Raw genomic sequence first — 17765 nt, 5'->3', positions numbered from 1 at the left:
TTTCTCCCAGCTTGGCCCTGCAAGGACATCTTTTCTTTGGGTCAGAGCTCTTAGCCTATGAAAAAAACCAGGGAACCCTTAGTGAGACCCAGTCTCAGCTTTGATAGGGATCACCACACAGGTGCACTGAGAAGAAACCAGTCAGCTTCTAGTGCCCAGACAGGCCCCTTGCCACCAGGGGGGGAAAAAGGAGAGAGAGAGAGAGAGAGAGAGAGCGAGACCAAACGCCAGGAAATAGGAAAAGAAAGGCAGACTTTAACTGCTGCCTCTTACCTGGGCTTTGCTGGTGCCTGTGCCTGTCCCCACCGCTGCAGACGCTGAATCTTCCATAACAGGTGTGCAGAGATCCACTTGTGGCTAAACGCCGCCTCCGGAGTCACGCCGTGCAGCTGCACCGGACCGGAAGCGGAAATAGGCACCAGCACCTGTCCTCCCTCCTCCCCCCTGCGTCCACGCCGGAAACGACGTTTCAGCTGACCCGATGACCCGCTCTGTCACTTCCGGCGCGACCGCCGAAAAAAAAAACATGGCGGCGGCACACGCGCGCCGCCGCGCCTACGAACGTGCGGGCCACCGAATCTTCGGCTCTCTCCGAGCACAAGAGGGGAAGAGGAGCCCGCTTGCTACCGCTGACGAGGCGTGGGTAGGTCGGGAGGACAGCGGGTCTCTTAAAGGAGGAAAAAAAAGGGAAAGAAGCCTAGTCCCTCAGGAACACCTAAGAGAAACAGACTCCCTCCCAAAAGGTGTTCCCTCCGGGCCGGAGGAAACACAAAAACTGATGTGTGGTAGGGAGGCGCCTCCCTTTAAAGTCTGGAGGAAGAAGGTGTTTCCCAACGAGGAGGGTGGAGTCGCTATCTCTCAGGTGCTGTCCTGAAAGACGCCTTGGGAAAACAGTATTATTAACTATTTCAGCAATTTTGTGAGACCAGAGTGAGTAGCAGCAGCTGTGAGAGCTGCAGTGTACTTGTATTTAGCGTGTCACTTGCCACGGCACCTGCCACAAGTTGTGGATTGTCCACTTGCCACGTCACTTGCCACGTCATCTGCCACAAGTTGTGGATTGTCCAACTGCCACGTCACCTGCCACAAGTTGTGGATTGTCCACTTGCCACATCACCTGCCACGTCACTTGCCACAAGTTTTGGATTGTCCACTTGCCACGAGATGTGGATTGTCCACTTTCCACGTCATCTGCCATGCCACCTGCCACAAGCTGTGGATTGTCCACTTGCCACGTCACCAGCCACATCACCTGCCACAAGTTGTGGATTGTCCACTTGCCACGTGACTTGCCACATCACCTGCCACGTCACTTGCCACATCACCTGCCACAAGTTGTGGATTGTCTACTTGCCACATCACCTGCCACATCACTTGCCACAAGATGTGGATTGTCCACTTTCCACGTCACCTGCCATGCCACTTGCCACAAGTTGTGGATTGTCCACTTGCCACGTCACCAGCCATGCCACTTGCCACGTCACCAGCCATGCCACTTGCCACAAGTTGTGGATTGTCCACTTGCCACGTCACCAGCCATGCCACTTGCCACAAGTTGTGGATTGTCCACTTGCCACGTCACCAGCCACATCACCTGCCACAAGTTGTGGATTGTCCACTTGCCACGTGACTTGCCACATCACCTGCCACGTCACTTGCCACATCACCTGCCACAAGTTGTGGATTGTCTACTTGCCACATCACCTGCCACGTCACTTGCCACAAGATGTGGATTGTCCACTTTCCACATCACCTGCCATGCCACCTGCCACAAGTTGTGGATTGTCCACTTGCCACACCACTTTCCATGTCACCTGCCACGTCACCTGCCACAAGATGTGGATTGTCCACTTGCCACGTCACCTGCCACAAGTTTTGGATTGTCCACTTGCCACGTCACTTGCCACGTCAGCTACCACGTCACTTGCCACAAGATGTGGATTGTCCACTTGTCACATCACCTGCCACATCACTTGTCACATCACCTGCCACGTCACCTGCCACAAGTTGTGGATTGTCCACTTGCCACGTCACTTGCCACGAGATGTGGATTGTCCACTTTCCACGTCATCTGCCATGCCACCTGCCACAAGCTGTGGATTGTCCACTTGCCACGTCACCAGCCACATCACCTGCCACAAGTTGTGGATTGTCCACTTGCCACATCACCTGCCACGTCACTTGCCACAAGTTGTGGATTGTCTACTTGCCACATCACTTGCCACATCACCTGCCACGTCACTTGCCACAAGATGTGGATTGTCCACTTTCCACGTCACCTGCCATGCCACCTGCCACAAGTTGTGGATTGTCCACTTGCCACGTCACCAGCCACATCACCTGCCACAAGTTGTGGATTGTCCACTTGCCACACCACTTTCCACGTCACCTGCCACAAGATGTGGATTGTCCACTTGCCACGTCACCAGCCCCATCACCTGCTACAAGTTGTGGATTGTCCACTTGCCACGTCCCTTGCCACGTCACCTGCCACAAGTGGATTGTCCACTTGCCACATCACTTGCCACGTAACCTGACACAAGTTGTGGATTGTCCACTCGCCACGTCACTTGCCACATCCCCTGCCACAAGTGGATTGTCCACTTGCCACGTCCCCTGCCACAAGTGGATTGTCCACTTGCCACAAGTTATGGATTGTCCACTTGCCACGTCACATGCCAGTCACCTGCCACAAGTTGTTGATTTTCCACTTGCCGCGTCACCTGCCACAAGTTGTGGATTGTCCACTTTCCACGTCACTTGCCACTTCACCTGCCACGTCACTTGCCACAAGTTGTGGATTGTCCACTTGCCACCTGCCATGTCACTTGCCACGTCACTTGCCACCTGCCATGTCACTTGCCACAAGTTGTGGATTGTCCACTTGCAATTGCAATTGTTTAAAATATTTTTCTAATGGTTTTTCATCATTTGCAATCATTTTTGAGATTTTTAATGTAAAAAAAAGGGTCACCTTTAAAAACGCATATAAACGCAAACGCGGCTAACCGCGGGTGCCGCGTTTAGCGTCTGAAACGTGGAAATTTTTGCTTCTGAACGCATTTTTTTGCTTCTGGAAAAACGAGATTAAACGCAACTGCATAAAAACGGAAAAAAATGAGACTGTGTGCATGGACACATAGGATAACATTGAATGAGTTCAGGGGCAGTTGAAAAAACTGTCCAACTGCATCTGAACGCGCGTTTAACTGCGTCTCGTGTGCATGAGGCCTTACAGTAGAAATACATTTATAAACCTTTTCTCACAGCTTTCACCCATGAGTTGCACATTTTCTGATTTCATTTCAAATGTGTAATTTTTATGTGAATCTTGTGTAAAACATTTATAAACAGAGACCTTATGTATCAGGCCACTGAAAGATCATTCCAAACTCACACAGATCTTTGGATGCATTTTATCTTTCCCTGAAGGAGTTTTAAAAAATAATAAACAGTATAACGCATGAGGAAGATTTTCTAAATGCTGATGAATACTCCCTGGGTACTGTGGTGTTAAGTTGTTTGCCTGAAGGAAGGAAGTAGCTGTTAAATTACAGTATGCAGCTCTGTCCCTTGTTGGTTATATGAAAACCCAACTCCCAAAAGTAGAGTTAAACAACATGCAATCTCTATTTAGAAGGGGTATTAAAAATATTACCATTCTTCTGAACAAACCACAAAATTAACCAGAAACATCACACTGGGAATCCGCTTCCCTTAAAGTATATGTAAACCCCAACTTGGTAAACCAACCCATTTAAAGTGGCACTTTACCCATAAAAACTTGATAACAATAATGTTCTTTAGCAAGGAACATACAGTACAGGTACATTCCACATTAATAAGGCTACTAAAATACGTGTGCTATAAATTGACTCCAGCATTGCTCCCGCTTCTTCTTGTCAGAGGCTGCCATTTTTATGAAGCCCAGAGCAGCAGTAAATCTTTAGGCGTCATCAGATTCAAAGATCCAATTTAATCTAGCATTTGCTGTATATGTAATTTTTTTGTTATTCAATTTACTCACTGTAGTCTGACGTGCAAACTCCCATCTTCATTGTGGGCATCTGAGGCCTGCTCACCGTTTCTTCCAGGATACAGTGCTGCTGGCTAGCCAGCATGCACCTCCCAATCTCGTGCCTGTGCAGTGTGTACAAAGCGTGGCACACACACGACACATTGCAGGTGACCAGAGAAAGTTCTGGTCTAGAAATACCACAAGAAGCTGAGGAATGCTCCTGGGATTGATAACCCTTATATCCCAGCAGCCTACAGGCAGCAGGATATGACATACCTCACCACAGTAAAGTACAACAGAAATGGAGAGCTATACTTAGCTCACAGGTAATATGCTTTGAATAAAAATAAATAAAAAAACACACAAATTCATTGTATTGTGATCTGCAACGTCGAGAGCCGAAGATCAAAAATAGGGTGGAACTTGGCTTTATGGAAGATATTCAGATCAATGTACTAAACTTTTCATTTCCCACTCTTTTTTTTTAAAGCTTTAGGATTGGAAAGGGTGAAAGCGTGGAAAGAGGATTAGTACACCTGATGGGTTTTTCACTGATCAAGCAGGGGAAAAGCCAATAGGCTGGTTTACAGAAGTCAATCTAGACACTAGTTTTAGTGACCCTGGTGACTAGCAAGGATTTCCCCCACTTTGGGGGGGGGGGGGGGGGAGGAATCTCCTCTCAGTTTCTGCTATAGTTTTTGGATAGGAAGTAAATGGAAATCTACCTAATGGGACACAGATTGCGAATTAAAATTTGACCAGGATTAGCTTTGCCTTTAGTTCTACTGTCATATAGTTATTTGCCTTGGATCTTGCTTTGTATGTCCCTTAAAACCTTAAAAGCAGTCATTACAGGTGCAAGGCCAGAGTGAACACTGCCACTGTACAGTGTAGATAGCAGCATGACTCAACAAGTAAACACTATTTAAAACACAATTGGCAGTTGGGGCTAGAATTACACGGGTTACTACAACCCATTTTATGGGTTCCAAAATCTTCCAACAGTGCAGAAAAATTAATTTTTGTGAATGTGCAGGGAGCTGTAGGAGCAAAAAAAAAAAAAAAAAATTCTGGTGGTAACCCATTTATTGACTACCAGCATGTTAGACAGCTGATGTGTTATGTGGAACATGCTTTGCCAGGTTTTTGAAAACCCCAAGTTGCTTTACTCCCTGCAGGGCTTTCCTGAGCTGCTGTCTGTTCTACAAATCATGGTCACAACAGCCAGCTAGTTTAAGTTGTATGGCACCAGCTGATAAATGCAAGTCGATGGCCATCACAGCATCTGTAAAATAATGGTTTATTAAACCTTTCCCAGTGGTTAGGTCCTGTGAGTTCCAAAACATACAAAAATAAAAGCTGAACAATTTGCAGCCTTCAAATGTACACCACCTAAGCCCATTTTTTTTCTTTTTTTTATGGCATTGGCTGCCACCTACATTAATAATCCACATGTAAAAGGGCCCCGAATGTACACATTAATAAAAAAAAAGTGTTGGATGCGAAAGGGTACTCAGACAGATAATTTGACAAATCTGACCAGCCTCAGGTAGATATGTCGTCTAATTTCATGTCTGAATAGCTGCAGTTCCTTATTTCACAAAAAACTAAGGCTGTTACTGATTAAAATTTTCACGTTCGATTAATTCGATTTTTTAATTGATTAATTATAACACACATACAGATCCAACTACTTTTAGCTGATCTCCTTGTCTTGCAACTCTGCATTAGTCAGTGGCAAATGTGGTATACACTATATACAATCACCCGACGCTAGTTAGTTTCCACAATCCATGACTTAACTTCACAGTTCACACAAATATGGTTTAAACTGTAGCACTGATGTAATTTTTTTCCCACAGTAGCGTGACTCCACCTCCGGTCTAACTAATCACTCTCCCCTCATGGCATTGACCCCTGTGCAAACAGGTGGTCATTCAAGCGGGTATCAAAAGGGTTAACACTGACCATAAACTTCTCTCACGTCTCCTTAGATCTCAGCAAGGACACCAGGTCATGGGTAGAAAGAAAAGATCTAAGTGCTCACCGCTTAAGTATAAGATTTCATTTTTGTGTTCAAACACAAACTCCTCACATGCAGATGATAAAAACACAGCATGTAAAGCCGAAAATTGTGTTAGTTCCATAGGGCAGCAGCGGATGACGTCATGCGTAGCTCCTCCCCATACGCATTACGTTCAATCAGAACTTTGAAGTCACCGGACTCCTCCCCCTTCCCTTCGTTAGCAGACAGAGGTCTATGTGTGACGTCACCAAATCTCAGACGGAACTCCCTGAAGACCCGGAAGCCGGCGGAGAGGTGAGTATTTTGAAAAAAATTAACGATTAATTGTGGAATTAATCTTTAATTTCCACAGCCCTACAAAAAACAAGGATGAAAGCTTAAAAGCGATATATTATGGACTACCCACAGGTAACTAGGCCTGACATAAGCCAAGCACAGGGGTAGTCTTCTTTTAGCTATGAAAATATGATCTACATTTTTCAGTTCATATAAAAATAAAACCTGGAAGCTAGAAGAAGCGTCAGACATGAGCTTTCTGATTACACGCACTCATAGGCCATTGATGCTTTTGTCAGCTTCACAAGATACTAGCTGCCTTTGTATTACACTGACCCACTGGCTTAAATGGTTTGAGAGTCAATGACCTGAACCAACTATGCAGATCTGAAAAGCTCAAGTTAAAAGCGAACCTTTGCACTCCTAACCTGCTATGGAAAAAAAATCCTCCTCAGATTGTCATTCTTATCTGGGAATTGGGGGATTTTGGAGGGTATAGGTGTGTGTGGTTCACCATTAAAGCCAAGTACACTTGGGTCACATATCGGTCAGTATCCACCAGTTCAACAGGAACTGACCGATATTCGGTCAGTGTATACAGATGTCCTTCCAACAGAAGTCCGTCTAATGATGGTCAGAAAGGGACATGCTGGCAAACCAGCACCCTGCCACGTTGGCAGCCAGTGGCTGATGAGTGTGTTCTGGCAGGGCGGGGCAGTCCCACCATCAGGACACAAAGGCACAGCTGGGGAGATTGCCACACACACCATACAATTTTCTTATTCTATTTTCTTTAGATTTACCTTCAACTATGTAGTACAAGGGCCTGCCTAATTGCATACAAATTGAAAGTGTTTAGATTTGATCTCATATTATATGGTTTTGTTAAATCTAAAGGAAAGCTATAGACAGAGATTGTATAATGTATAGTCAGCCTTAGTTAGTACAGTGACCTCTCAGTTTAAAATTCAGCCTGCTGGGTTGAAGCTTTTTTTGATATACAGAATTACTAAATATAAAAAAAAGGTGATATTTAGAACCAGTTTTTTTACGATGTTTAGTAAAAGTACTAATGTTTTAACAAAAGCAGATCTGTTAAGGGCCATGTCAGACGGGCAAATTTATTTGCAGTAATACTCCAAGAGATTTCTGGCTAAGGGAATCAAAGTTTTTTTCTACGATTGCGTTTCTTTATCATTCATTATCAATGACAAGGTGCCCAGCACCATGGCTCTGCAATCACCTCCATGGCTTTAACTACAAACTGCTGAAGGAATTTAAAGTGGTTGTAAAGCCTTACAACCAACTTTGACCTACAGGTAAGCCTAGATTAAGGCTTACCTGTAGGTCCAAGAAATATCTCCTAAACCTACACGGTTTAGGAGATATTTGCCGAAAGACAGGCACCGCTGTCTATGGCGCATGCGCCATAGACAGCGGCGCGCAGGTGCACTGAGTGCGCCGCGGTCAACAGCGATATGCCGCGAGTGGCAGCTCCCGTGCGCATGCGCGGGAGCGACGTCATAGCAGCTTTGCCAAATGACAGCGGCAGAGCTGCGAGACCCACCGAGAAGATGATGCACCGGACTACAGGGGTCAGTGGTGACTGCTGGCTCCTGTGTCAGGTAAGTGACACATAATGGACTACTATGCGATGCACAGTAGTCCATTATGCTTTACCTTTGCAGGGAATGAAAGAAGAAGTAAACTCATCAGGGTTTACTTCCTCTTTAATGATGTAGCACAAATATGACCCATAGCTACCAACCAAAAAGAACTTGCAACAAACTACCAGTGCGATCACTACTGCAATGTAAACAAAAATAAATAAAAATAGGTGGCATTTGTTATTTGTAGTGACAAGGACCAAGAAGGACTCATCTGGAAGGTCCCAAGTAGAAAATTATATATATAATATATACACACACACAAAACTATTGATGCAGAAATTGTTTAATTTAAAAAGGTAATTTTAGAATTTTTTTTTTTTTTTTAAATATGCACACAGCTGCAATTTTCTAGGTCCCACTAAAAACTCTAATTGTCATTTTCTTGCAGCCATGGAAACAGTAGTCTGCTTATATGTCTGATTTGCTGCTTTTCTCAACTCCTGAAGATGACAGCTGAAGAATGAACTTTTGAATTGGATTCTTTGCTATAGGGGAGAGAGGGAGACTTTCTCTGACACTTTTATAAATAAAGTAGCAAACTGACTACTGGTTACCATAAATTATGCTTTAATAAAATGGATGCAGGAGCCCTGAAGGCCTTTGAACTTAATCACCAAGGACTAATCCTTACATAATGCCTAAAATGCGAGCAGCTATAAAATTCAGTCACATTTTGAAAACATTTAAATAAATGTAGTCTTCGTACTGCAATTCCCTGCACATCAGCATTCAGACTGAAAGAAGGAGAAGCAATTGCAAACCAGAGAGGCTTTAGCGCATTGCACAGTGCCAGGAATCAAAACAATAGGACATATTGCCTAGAAGACGGACCTCAGTGAGCTGCTGTTCCTTCAAAATCCAATCACAGCCTTGACTAAATTGAATGGTTTTGATTTCAGGAAGAAAAGTAAATACTTTGTATTGTGCCTGGCATGGGTGTCTGTATTAGGCCTCATGCACATACACGGGTTTATTTAAAGTGACGCTAAAGTAGAATTTTTATTTTTTAAATAACAAACATATACTTGCCTCCACTGTGCAGCTAATTTTGCAGTGTGGCCCCAATCCTAGTCTTATGGGGTCCCTCGACTCCTCCGCGCTTCAGATTACCCCCTGGGAGAAGAACTGTCCCGGGGATTACCTTGCAGGGGCGCTCCCGAGCCCAGCATTCAGTGTCCATAGACATTGAATGCAGCAGTCGGCCCCGTCGCCCAGCAGCCACGTCATTGGATTTGATTGACAGAAGCAAATGGCTGCACTAGTTTTAGCAGCGCTTTACCGCTGTTAGTGGCACTTTTAACCCCCGCTATCGGCCGAATAAAGGGTTACGTGCACCATTGTTGTGGTGCTGCCAAAGCGCTTGTAGGCGATTCGGCAGGACTGCCCATTCATTTCAATGAGCAGCAAAGTAGCCATGTATACACCGCTCACACACAGCCCTAAAGATGCTGCTTGCAAGACCTTTTTTTTCTGTCCTGCAAGCGCAACACCCCAGTGTGAAAACACTCGGGCTTTCACACTGGGGAGGCACACTTTTCAGGTGCTATTTTTAGTGCTAAAATGCCTGAAAAGCACGCCAGTGTGAAAGGGGTCCAACTTTAGCTTCTGTAAAGAAGAAAAAGTCTCATTTTGGGCAGGAAGCTGAATCCTGTTGCCATCTTCTGTGCAGTGATGACAGGTCCTCATCTTCCTGCTACTGACTCCTAGATCTTAAAGAGATACATACCTACCTAGGTAGATACAGCATCAGTCCCATGCTGCATCTGTCCCCTCGGCGTCTCTGCACTGAGAACCGAGCCATCGAACATCGCCAATGGTTCGGTTCTCTCGGCTCCCTGTCAATCAGCAGCTCTCCTTCTCTGCTCCTCCACACTCAATGGAGCGCTGAGCTGGGGAGGGGAGCAACCATGTCAGCGGCTCACAGAGAGGCTGAGACAGCCATCATTCCAGGCACCTGGCGGATCCAGACTCCAAGAGTGGGGATGACGTGGTGCCTGGACTTATCTGTGTGACGTCAGCAAAAAGCGGACTTCAGACCACTCTCTGCTGAAAACAGGTCACAAGAGTGCAAAAGAAATTGCACCAAGATAAAAAAAAAACAAAAAAAAAAAAAATCCTTCTGTGTGCAGCAACCTGCCTTAACTCCTAGGCTTACCCAAGCCCCATATTGATCCAGCGATGTGCAGGAGATCCTCAGCTGTCTGGGGATTGTCTTTCCTCATTGGTGCCCGCTACTGTCAAACTGAGCACAGAGAGAAGCCAAGCCAGGGCTCTGTGTCTGAATGGACACACAGAGCAGTGTCTCAGGAGCGAGCTAATCGGGTTCCCCTATAGCAAGCAGCTTGTTGTGTGGGCACTCGGCAGGAGGGAGGGGTCAGGAGCGCCAGCGAGGGACCTGAGAAGAGAAGGATCCAGGCTGCTCTGTGCAAAACCATTACACAAAGTAGACACGTTTAATAAGTTTGTTTTCTTTTTTTAAACTTTAGTATCACTTTAATTGAACAAGCTGAAGTTAGAAGCCGATTGGCTACCATGCACAGCTGCACCAAACTTTGCACTCACCAGTTTTAGTAAATCAACCCCATAGCTGGACCATGTGAAACAAAAGCTGACTTCATAAAGAAAGTCCATGCAATATATTGTATTTTTATAAATCTATATTTGTTGATGCATTGGTAAGTGCGGCTATTACCAGGTACAGAATTCACATCAGTTTAGTGTATGCAATGATTTTTTTTTTTTTTTGGAGGCAGCAAATTAGACCTGGTAACCATGGTGATCGGTATTTCCCAGTCTTACTAAACATATCCTGATTACCATAGGTTATTTATTTTTGGACCATCCCAGAGACAGTACTGATCCATACTCATGGCCCCCCACATATGCACACTATGTTCGCAAATGGGATAAACATTTATTTATATATATAAATAAATGTTTATCCCACAAAGGGAATTGCTATCATTTAGGCACCAAGAAGAAGTTTCCTGGGATATGGGACTCAAAGCGGTCTTGAGGTTTAACATACCGCAATTACCAAAATATAAAACGCTGATTAAAAAATAAAAATAAATAAAGACTGCATTTCAATTAAGTTGTGAAACATGTACCGCACTGTATTTTATTTTTCTCTGTAGCCAAACATCTGAAATGTACCCTCTCTAACTCTAGGCTCCAGATCTCAGGAGGAGGAGGGGGGGGAGGCAAGGGAGTGTCTTCCTACCTGGGCTATCCGTTTCAGTAAAAGCATGGAGATTCATCCATGACAAAAGCTGGCAGCGCACACGTAAAAGTGGTGCCATGGGAACCTCTAAGGGCACGGAGCCACCAGAAAACAGCAACAAGGGAAGAGAGAATTTGAAAAGAACCACAGGCTTAAAACAAAATAAAATAAATAAAAAATAAAAGAGGCATGCAAACAAGGGAAGGGCTGATATCTGCAGAACCATGCGGTTTTTGTTAGTTTTTTTTTTTTTTTTACATTAAAAAAGCCTTAGCAATACTAAAGTCTATTTTTTTATCTGCAAATAACAAACGTGTTATACTTACCTGCTGTGCAGTGGATTTGCACAGAGCAGCCCAGAGCCTCCTCTTCTCGAGTCCCTCCTGTCAAGTGCCCCCACAGCAAGCAACTTGATATGGGGGCACCCAAGCCAAGCTGCTGCCTTATGTGTCCATTCAGACACTGAGCCTGGCCCTACCCCCTCTCTTTCATTGGCTGCCTGAATTTAATTGACAGCAGCAGGAACCAATGGTGCCACACTGCTCTCTCAGCCATTGAGGGGGGAGTCCCGGGCAGCCAAGACACTCCGGAAACATTGCTGGATCTAGATGGAGCTCAGGTAAGTATTGGAAGAAAAACCTTCTGCCTTTACAATCACTTTAACCAACTCAATACCACCTTGCATTGAGGGATCATACCAGTTCCCACAAAAAGATCTTTGCTTTTGGTGGTATTTGATCCCCTCTGGGGGTCTGATGGGCATTGATGAGGTGGCACCGATATGGAGGCACTGGCAGGCATTCCTGGTGGCCATCATCAGGGAGGCTGCTCTGATAACCAGCGCAGACCCCCCCCGCTATCCTAATCGCACCACTTTGCGCATGTCATATTACTATAAGGCGGGCCGGAAGTGGTTAATGTACTATATGTTGTTACCATTCCTCACGCAAGCACAATTTAAAAGCATGACATGTTTGGTATCCATTTACTCGACGTAACGTTTTACCAAAAAAATTTGTTTTATTCTGCGTTTGTGTTCACTAAAAATCATTAAAGTCTATTTTTACCTGAACATTTGCATTTGATAAACTGCTGCCCAGGGACTTTGCTTTCAAAAAACATTTGGGGCGGGGGGGGGGCCAGGGGTTGTAGTCCAAGTATTCTAGCAAAAAAATTGCAGATTTTTACATGCATGTGAAAAATGCCAGAAATGGCGCAATTTTGAAGTAATAAAAACACTTTACATGAACTGTCGAGGGAACAGTTATTTTATTATGTGCGATGTTTAAAATGTCCTAGTGGCCTGCATGCCTGGTGCAAGGTCACGCCATTAGGCCTTTGAACTTTTGCGGCTTCTCAACAACAGCAACACATGCCTTGCACAGGACACTGGCCGGTGCTCAGATGGATAGGAAAGATGCTTTTTCATTCTGGCATCTCACCCTTCAGATAAATCATTTCTTCACTTTAAAAATCAGATTACAAAGAGCGCTACTTAATAGTTATCTTATGTATGCATCTGCAGGTGGGGAACGAAGGATCTGTTACTCCACCAACTAAAAGTCTGCTATACACAAATCAGCTGTATGGTGGAAAGAAGTAGATACTAAGTTGATATTGTCTAAACCTATTAATCCATGATAGTAACATTAAAATCTCTCCAAGTGCATTAAAGTATTTACAGAATGCTACTTGCAATAACTATAGGTGGATTAATTATATTCGAACGCTCGATGCCTGTAGCAAGCTATACTTATTTCCTGTTTTTTTCACCACCATCTTTAGTTTCTCACTTTGTAGTGATTTATGTATTTGTGTTGAATAGGATACAATTGGAAACAAGTATAAAGGAGCAATTTAAAATTAATTTGGGTAAATTTGTAAGGCCTCTTTCACACGGGGCGGATCAGTAATGATCCGCCCCGTGATGATCCGCTCGCTCAGCGGGGATCGCTCCTTTGTCCCCGCTGAGCCGGCGGCGGACAGGGCGGTCTCCGCACACTGTGCAGGGACCGCCCTGTCAGCTCTCCGCTCTCCTCTATGGGGATCGGACGAGCACGGACCGTGTGTCCGTGTTCATCCGATCCGCTCTGCAGACGGATAGAAAAATAGGATTTTCCTCCGTCTGCAGAATCGGACTGTAGCGGAGGCGGAGGAAATCGGGTGTCTGCGGATGTTCATCCGCAGACACCCGCTATCCCATAGGGATGAATGTATGCCCGTATTTCATCTGCAAACGGATGGATGAAATACGGACATATCATCCGCATGTGTGAAAGGGGCCTAAGGCCCCATGTACACTGCTGCTGCTAAATGGATGTTCAGTGGCAGTTGGATACTTTTCAACTGTCCCTGAACTCATTCAATGTTATTTGATTGTAACACGGGATTAAAATACAGTAATTTTAACAAACATACGCTCGGATTGCTCTCCCTGGAGGGGTGGGGGAAGTCAGGATGACGTCACCTGGGAATTGTGTTTTCTAGTCATTTGCATCGATGCTGCATCGGGGACACCTGAATCACGATGCATTGATTAATTTCAGCACTCCTAAAAGAGCACTATTCCTGCCACCAATACCAACAATGGAGCAATACTTCCACTAAACCCAATGATGGGGGATTGTTTACTCCCCAATGCTGGGAAATGTTTTACTCCCACTGGCCAGAGTCCAGCCCCAATAAAGTCTGAAGAACAATAAACTGGCCCTTTGTTTAGAAAGTTTGGAGACCTCTTCTAGATGAATGTCACAGGCATGGGACACACACAAAAAAAAAAAAAAAAAGCGCTTCCCCTTTGAAGAGGAAGTAAACTTCCTCCACTAACATATAGGTAAGCCTATAATAAGCTTTGCATGGATGGGTTGACCCTTTAGCCCCGATTCTCATTGATGCGATCGGCAATGGCACAGTCCGAATCGTTGCGACACCGCACCGATTTCCAAAAGTAGTTTCTGTACTACTTTTGGCGATTTTGGGGTGCGATTTCCATTGACACAGAAACCTGCACAGGTGTCTCTGAAATCGCCCCCTGAAATCAGGACTGATATGCAGGAATGAAATTGTGCGAGTTCAGCTGAACTTGCACGATTTCATTCCCGCAGTCAGTTTGAACTAGGGCCTAATTGCACATTTATGAAGTAACCCAAGGTGGAGTGCTGTAGAGATTCAACTACAGTAGATATAATTGTGGTACCAGTGGTAACATGCAATTATATCTAGGAGGACTGGCTATGTGTCAGTCAAAACATCAAATGCTTAGGAAATCATTAGTCAGGACATTTATCTGTAAAGCAGGTACATGATGTCAGACATTTGACTAAACCTTGTACTATAAACAAAGTTTTGTTAGATCTACACATTTAAAGGCTGCATTAACACTTGTGTATCACAGATCATCTTTTACAGGCTATTTTTTAAAGTTTGTATAGAGGCTTTTATGCGTTTTCCGCAGGCGCTTTTGCCTGAGTTTTTTTAAACATATACATTATATATATACATATATATATATATATATATATATATATATATATATATATATATATATATATATATATATATATATATCCAATAGAGAACTAGTCACTACGTAAAACAAACACTTCCCAGATGTTCCCATTGAATTCTATTGGGGACCAAAATACCTTGAAGCCTGTAGCTTAAAAGAAGCTTGTGTACTTTTTAGAGCTGCAAGCGAAGCAGAGTACACACGTGACGAACTTTGGCCAGTTCAGTAGGAACCTGCCAGAATTTCGATCTGTGTATAGTTCTTCCTGTTCAACAGAAGTTAACCCAGCTTCTGTTGAGCGATCCTGATGGAAAACCAGCATTCAATCAGCTGATAAGTAGGAAGGGTTGGGGGGGCCGTTGTGAGAATACAATAGCCCAGTGGGGGGAGCTCCCTGCACCCACATCACTTGTATGCATGCAGGAAATCTGAGGGTTTTTTCCCCCCATTCAGTCCACTGATAGAATGAGAAAAACAAAAAAAACTCAGTGGGGTCGATTTACTGATGGCCCGTACACACGATCCGAAAATCAGGCGACAGATCTTCCGGGTTTTTTTGCATGCTGGTTGCATATCAAAAATGGGGAGGGTGCTAAAGTGACAAAAATTCTTGTACGATAGAATAAAAATTCAGAAGTGATGTCATGTGTAGTGTATTTCTATTGTGTTTTCGGACAACAACTGTACCAATTAAACGAAAATCGTACAAGAAAATTTTTCGTGTTTGTCTGACCAGATGATCTGTCATGATTGGCTCTCGAAAGCTCTGTACCAATGATCCAATTATTATTTATGGTACTTTAGCGCTGTCAAATTACACAGTGCTTTACATATACATTGTAAATTCACATCGATCCCTGCCCTCAAGGAGCTTACAATCTAAAGTTATCGTATGCTTGCTTCGAAAGTGGTATTTTTTGGCCAAATTTTCAGCAGCTGTGCAAAGAAACCAATCAGCTTAATTGAACAAACTGAGGTTAGAAGCGGATTGGCTACCGTGCACAGCTGCACCAGATTTTGCACTCTCCAGTTTTAGTAAATCAACCCCTAGGTGTCCCCAGCTTTATACTATGCTCATGTGTGAGCAGCCACCAAATACATGGGATTTTGGATGTTGAGAGTTTTAGAACTTCAAGTTAAAAAAAATTAAAAAGAAAAATGTTAAGGTGTGGATGGGGCCTAAAGGGCCACCATTAAAATGATTGTAAAGGATCAATTTTTTTTTAATTTAACAAACAACCTGTCATACTTACCTCCACTGTGCAGCTCATTTTGCACAGAGTGGCTCAGACTATCCTCTTCTGGGGTCCACCGGCAGCTCCTCCCTGCATAAGATAACCCCCTAAGAGAAGCACTCTCCTGAGGGGGTTACCTTGCGGGCCCGCTCCCGGGTCCAGCATTTGCATCCAACAGACACGAAGGCTGGACTCGGCCCCGCGTCATTGCATTTGATTGACAGCAGCGGGAGGCAATGGCTGCACTGCTATCAATCTATCCAATCAAGAGCCGGGACCCTGTGGAGAGAGGGAGCTGCCGAACTGCTGAAGGGGCTCAGGTAATGTGCATTAAAGGTGAAAAACAAACATGAGAGTTTACAACCCATTAAGAATGAGCTCAGGTCCACGTGTCCACACCCACCAAGAAGCTGACGCTCTGCAGCGCTAATCACAGGCAGTGAGAAATTTCCCAATTCGTGGCTGCACAGATCGGGAAAATGTCTCACTACCTGTGATTAGCGCTGTGGGGAGTCAGCTTTCTGGCGGGATCGGCCACGAATCGTTGCGAACGCGCCACCATACACATTACAATCTGACCATACAACATTAGATTTACCAAAACTCTCCAATGAGGACCACCCTAAACTATGCAATAAGGAGGCAGGCCCTGGCACCACATAGAGGTTAGTAAAACTAAAAGATGGTACAGTGTGTAGCGAGCTTTACTCAAACTCATTCAGGGTACAATCGTTCATGACTATGACCATTAGCATGTAAACAATGCACAGGATACTTGGTTGTCATACAATTCTAGGACAGCAATAGATGACAGTACTGTCTGTCACTCACCCAGCTTCATCAGACAAGCCAGAAGAATCCACAAGGAGATCTCGAAGGGATCGCGGATATGAGGATAGTCCAGATCGAGCACCGGGAACAGTTTTCTGTGACTAGGTTTATGGGTGTGATTGTCACCAGTATGGTGGGGATCCGGGACGACTCCCTCATCATAAGGGGTGATGCCTGGGGGGTGAGGGTCTGGATTGACATCAGAGGCAGCAACAGGCACCAGCAGTGCCAGGAGGAAGATGGCAGTCATTGCCCATCTGAAGTTGGGGAAGTCTGGGAAGATCCTCATCATGTTCATGGCGAGCTGGGCAGGGTTCCTATAAACAGCAGAGTATAACCTGCTCTCATTCACTGTCCATATATACAGACACAGCTAGGTGAGCTTTATCCACAGCCTGCACCCAGCACATACTTCTTCATATACACTGTCCCAGCAGGAACACACACGGAATGCTCCAATCAATGGGCTGCTCGGGGTACATGGTATTTCCTGGACACAAGCGGCTGGTTGGTGTCATACAAGGAGCAGGTCTTCCGGGGTATGACACTCAGCCTGTCCGCTCCCGGCTCTGTAATGAAGCATGTGATGTGGGGCTGACGGGAAACTTCTCTATCCGCCGCCAGTTAGGACATGTAGCCGGACTACTACACCGACTCCGTATCATATGTATGGTGAGGACCACCCCGGCTTCATGTGAAGCCTCTCAATCCCAGGCACCGCCTTCCTTCTACGAGCGACCAGCCTCCTCCTCCTCTGACTGGTTGCTGGGAGCGAGAGGAAGCTTGGCCAGCTCAAGAGCCTATGAAGGGCGCCTGTGGAGAAATTCAGTTTGAAGGGCGACCTCTGCTGGTCTGGAGCTAGAAGCGAGTAAACTATTCGTAGCGTGTCAGGGCATGGCGCCAATAATTCTCCTCATGGGTAAAAGAGGCGGTTGAAATGGAGTTCTAGCCGTTTTTGTGTTTATTTAGGCTACTCTC

At 44.9% G+C, this 17765-nt stretch overlaps 1 protein-coding gene across 1 annotated transcript in view; it reads right to left on the bottom strand.

The window, feature by feature from the left end:
- The window catches only part of SLC9A1 (solute carrier family 9 member A1), a 122154-nt gene extending 104594 nt beyond the window's left edge, over window positions 1-17560 (bottom strand). The window contains exon 1 of the mRNA XM_077481026.1: window positions 16788-17560. Coding sequence (XP_077337152.1) covers window positions 16788-17085 — 298 coding nt within the window. The 5' untranslated portion in view covers window positions 17086-17560. The remainder of the gene's footprint in view (window positions 1-16787) is intronic.
- Window positions 17561-17765: the final 205 nt, after the last annotated feature.

This window comes from Lithobates pipiens, unplaced genomic scaffold (assembly GCF_037356315.1).
Source record: "Lithobates pipiens isolate NorthernLeopardFrog02 unplaced genomic scaffold, aLitPip1_a1.2 Scaffold_16, whole genome shotgun sequence".
NCBI classification, from domain to species: domain Eukaryota; kingdom Metazoa; phylum Chordata; class Amphibia; order Anura; family Ranidae; genus Lithobates; species Lithobates pipiens.
The sequence above is the reverse complement of the archived record's forward strand: the minus strand, read 5'-3'. Positions and strand labels throughout refer to the sequence as shown.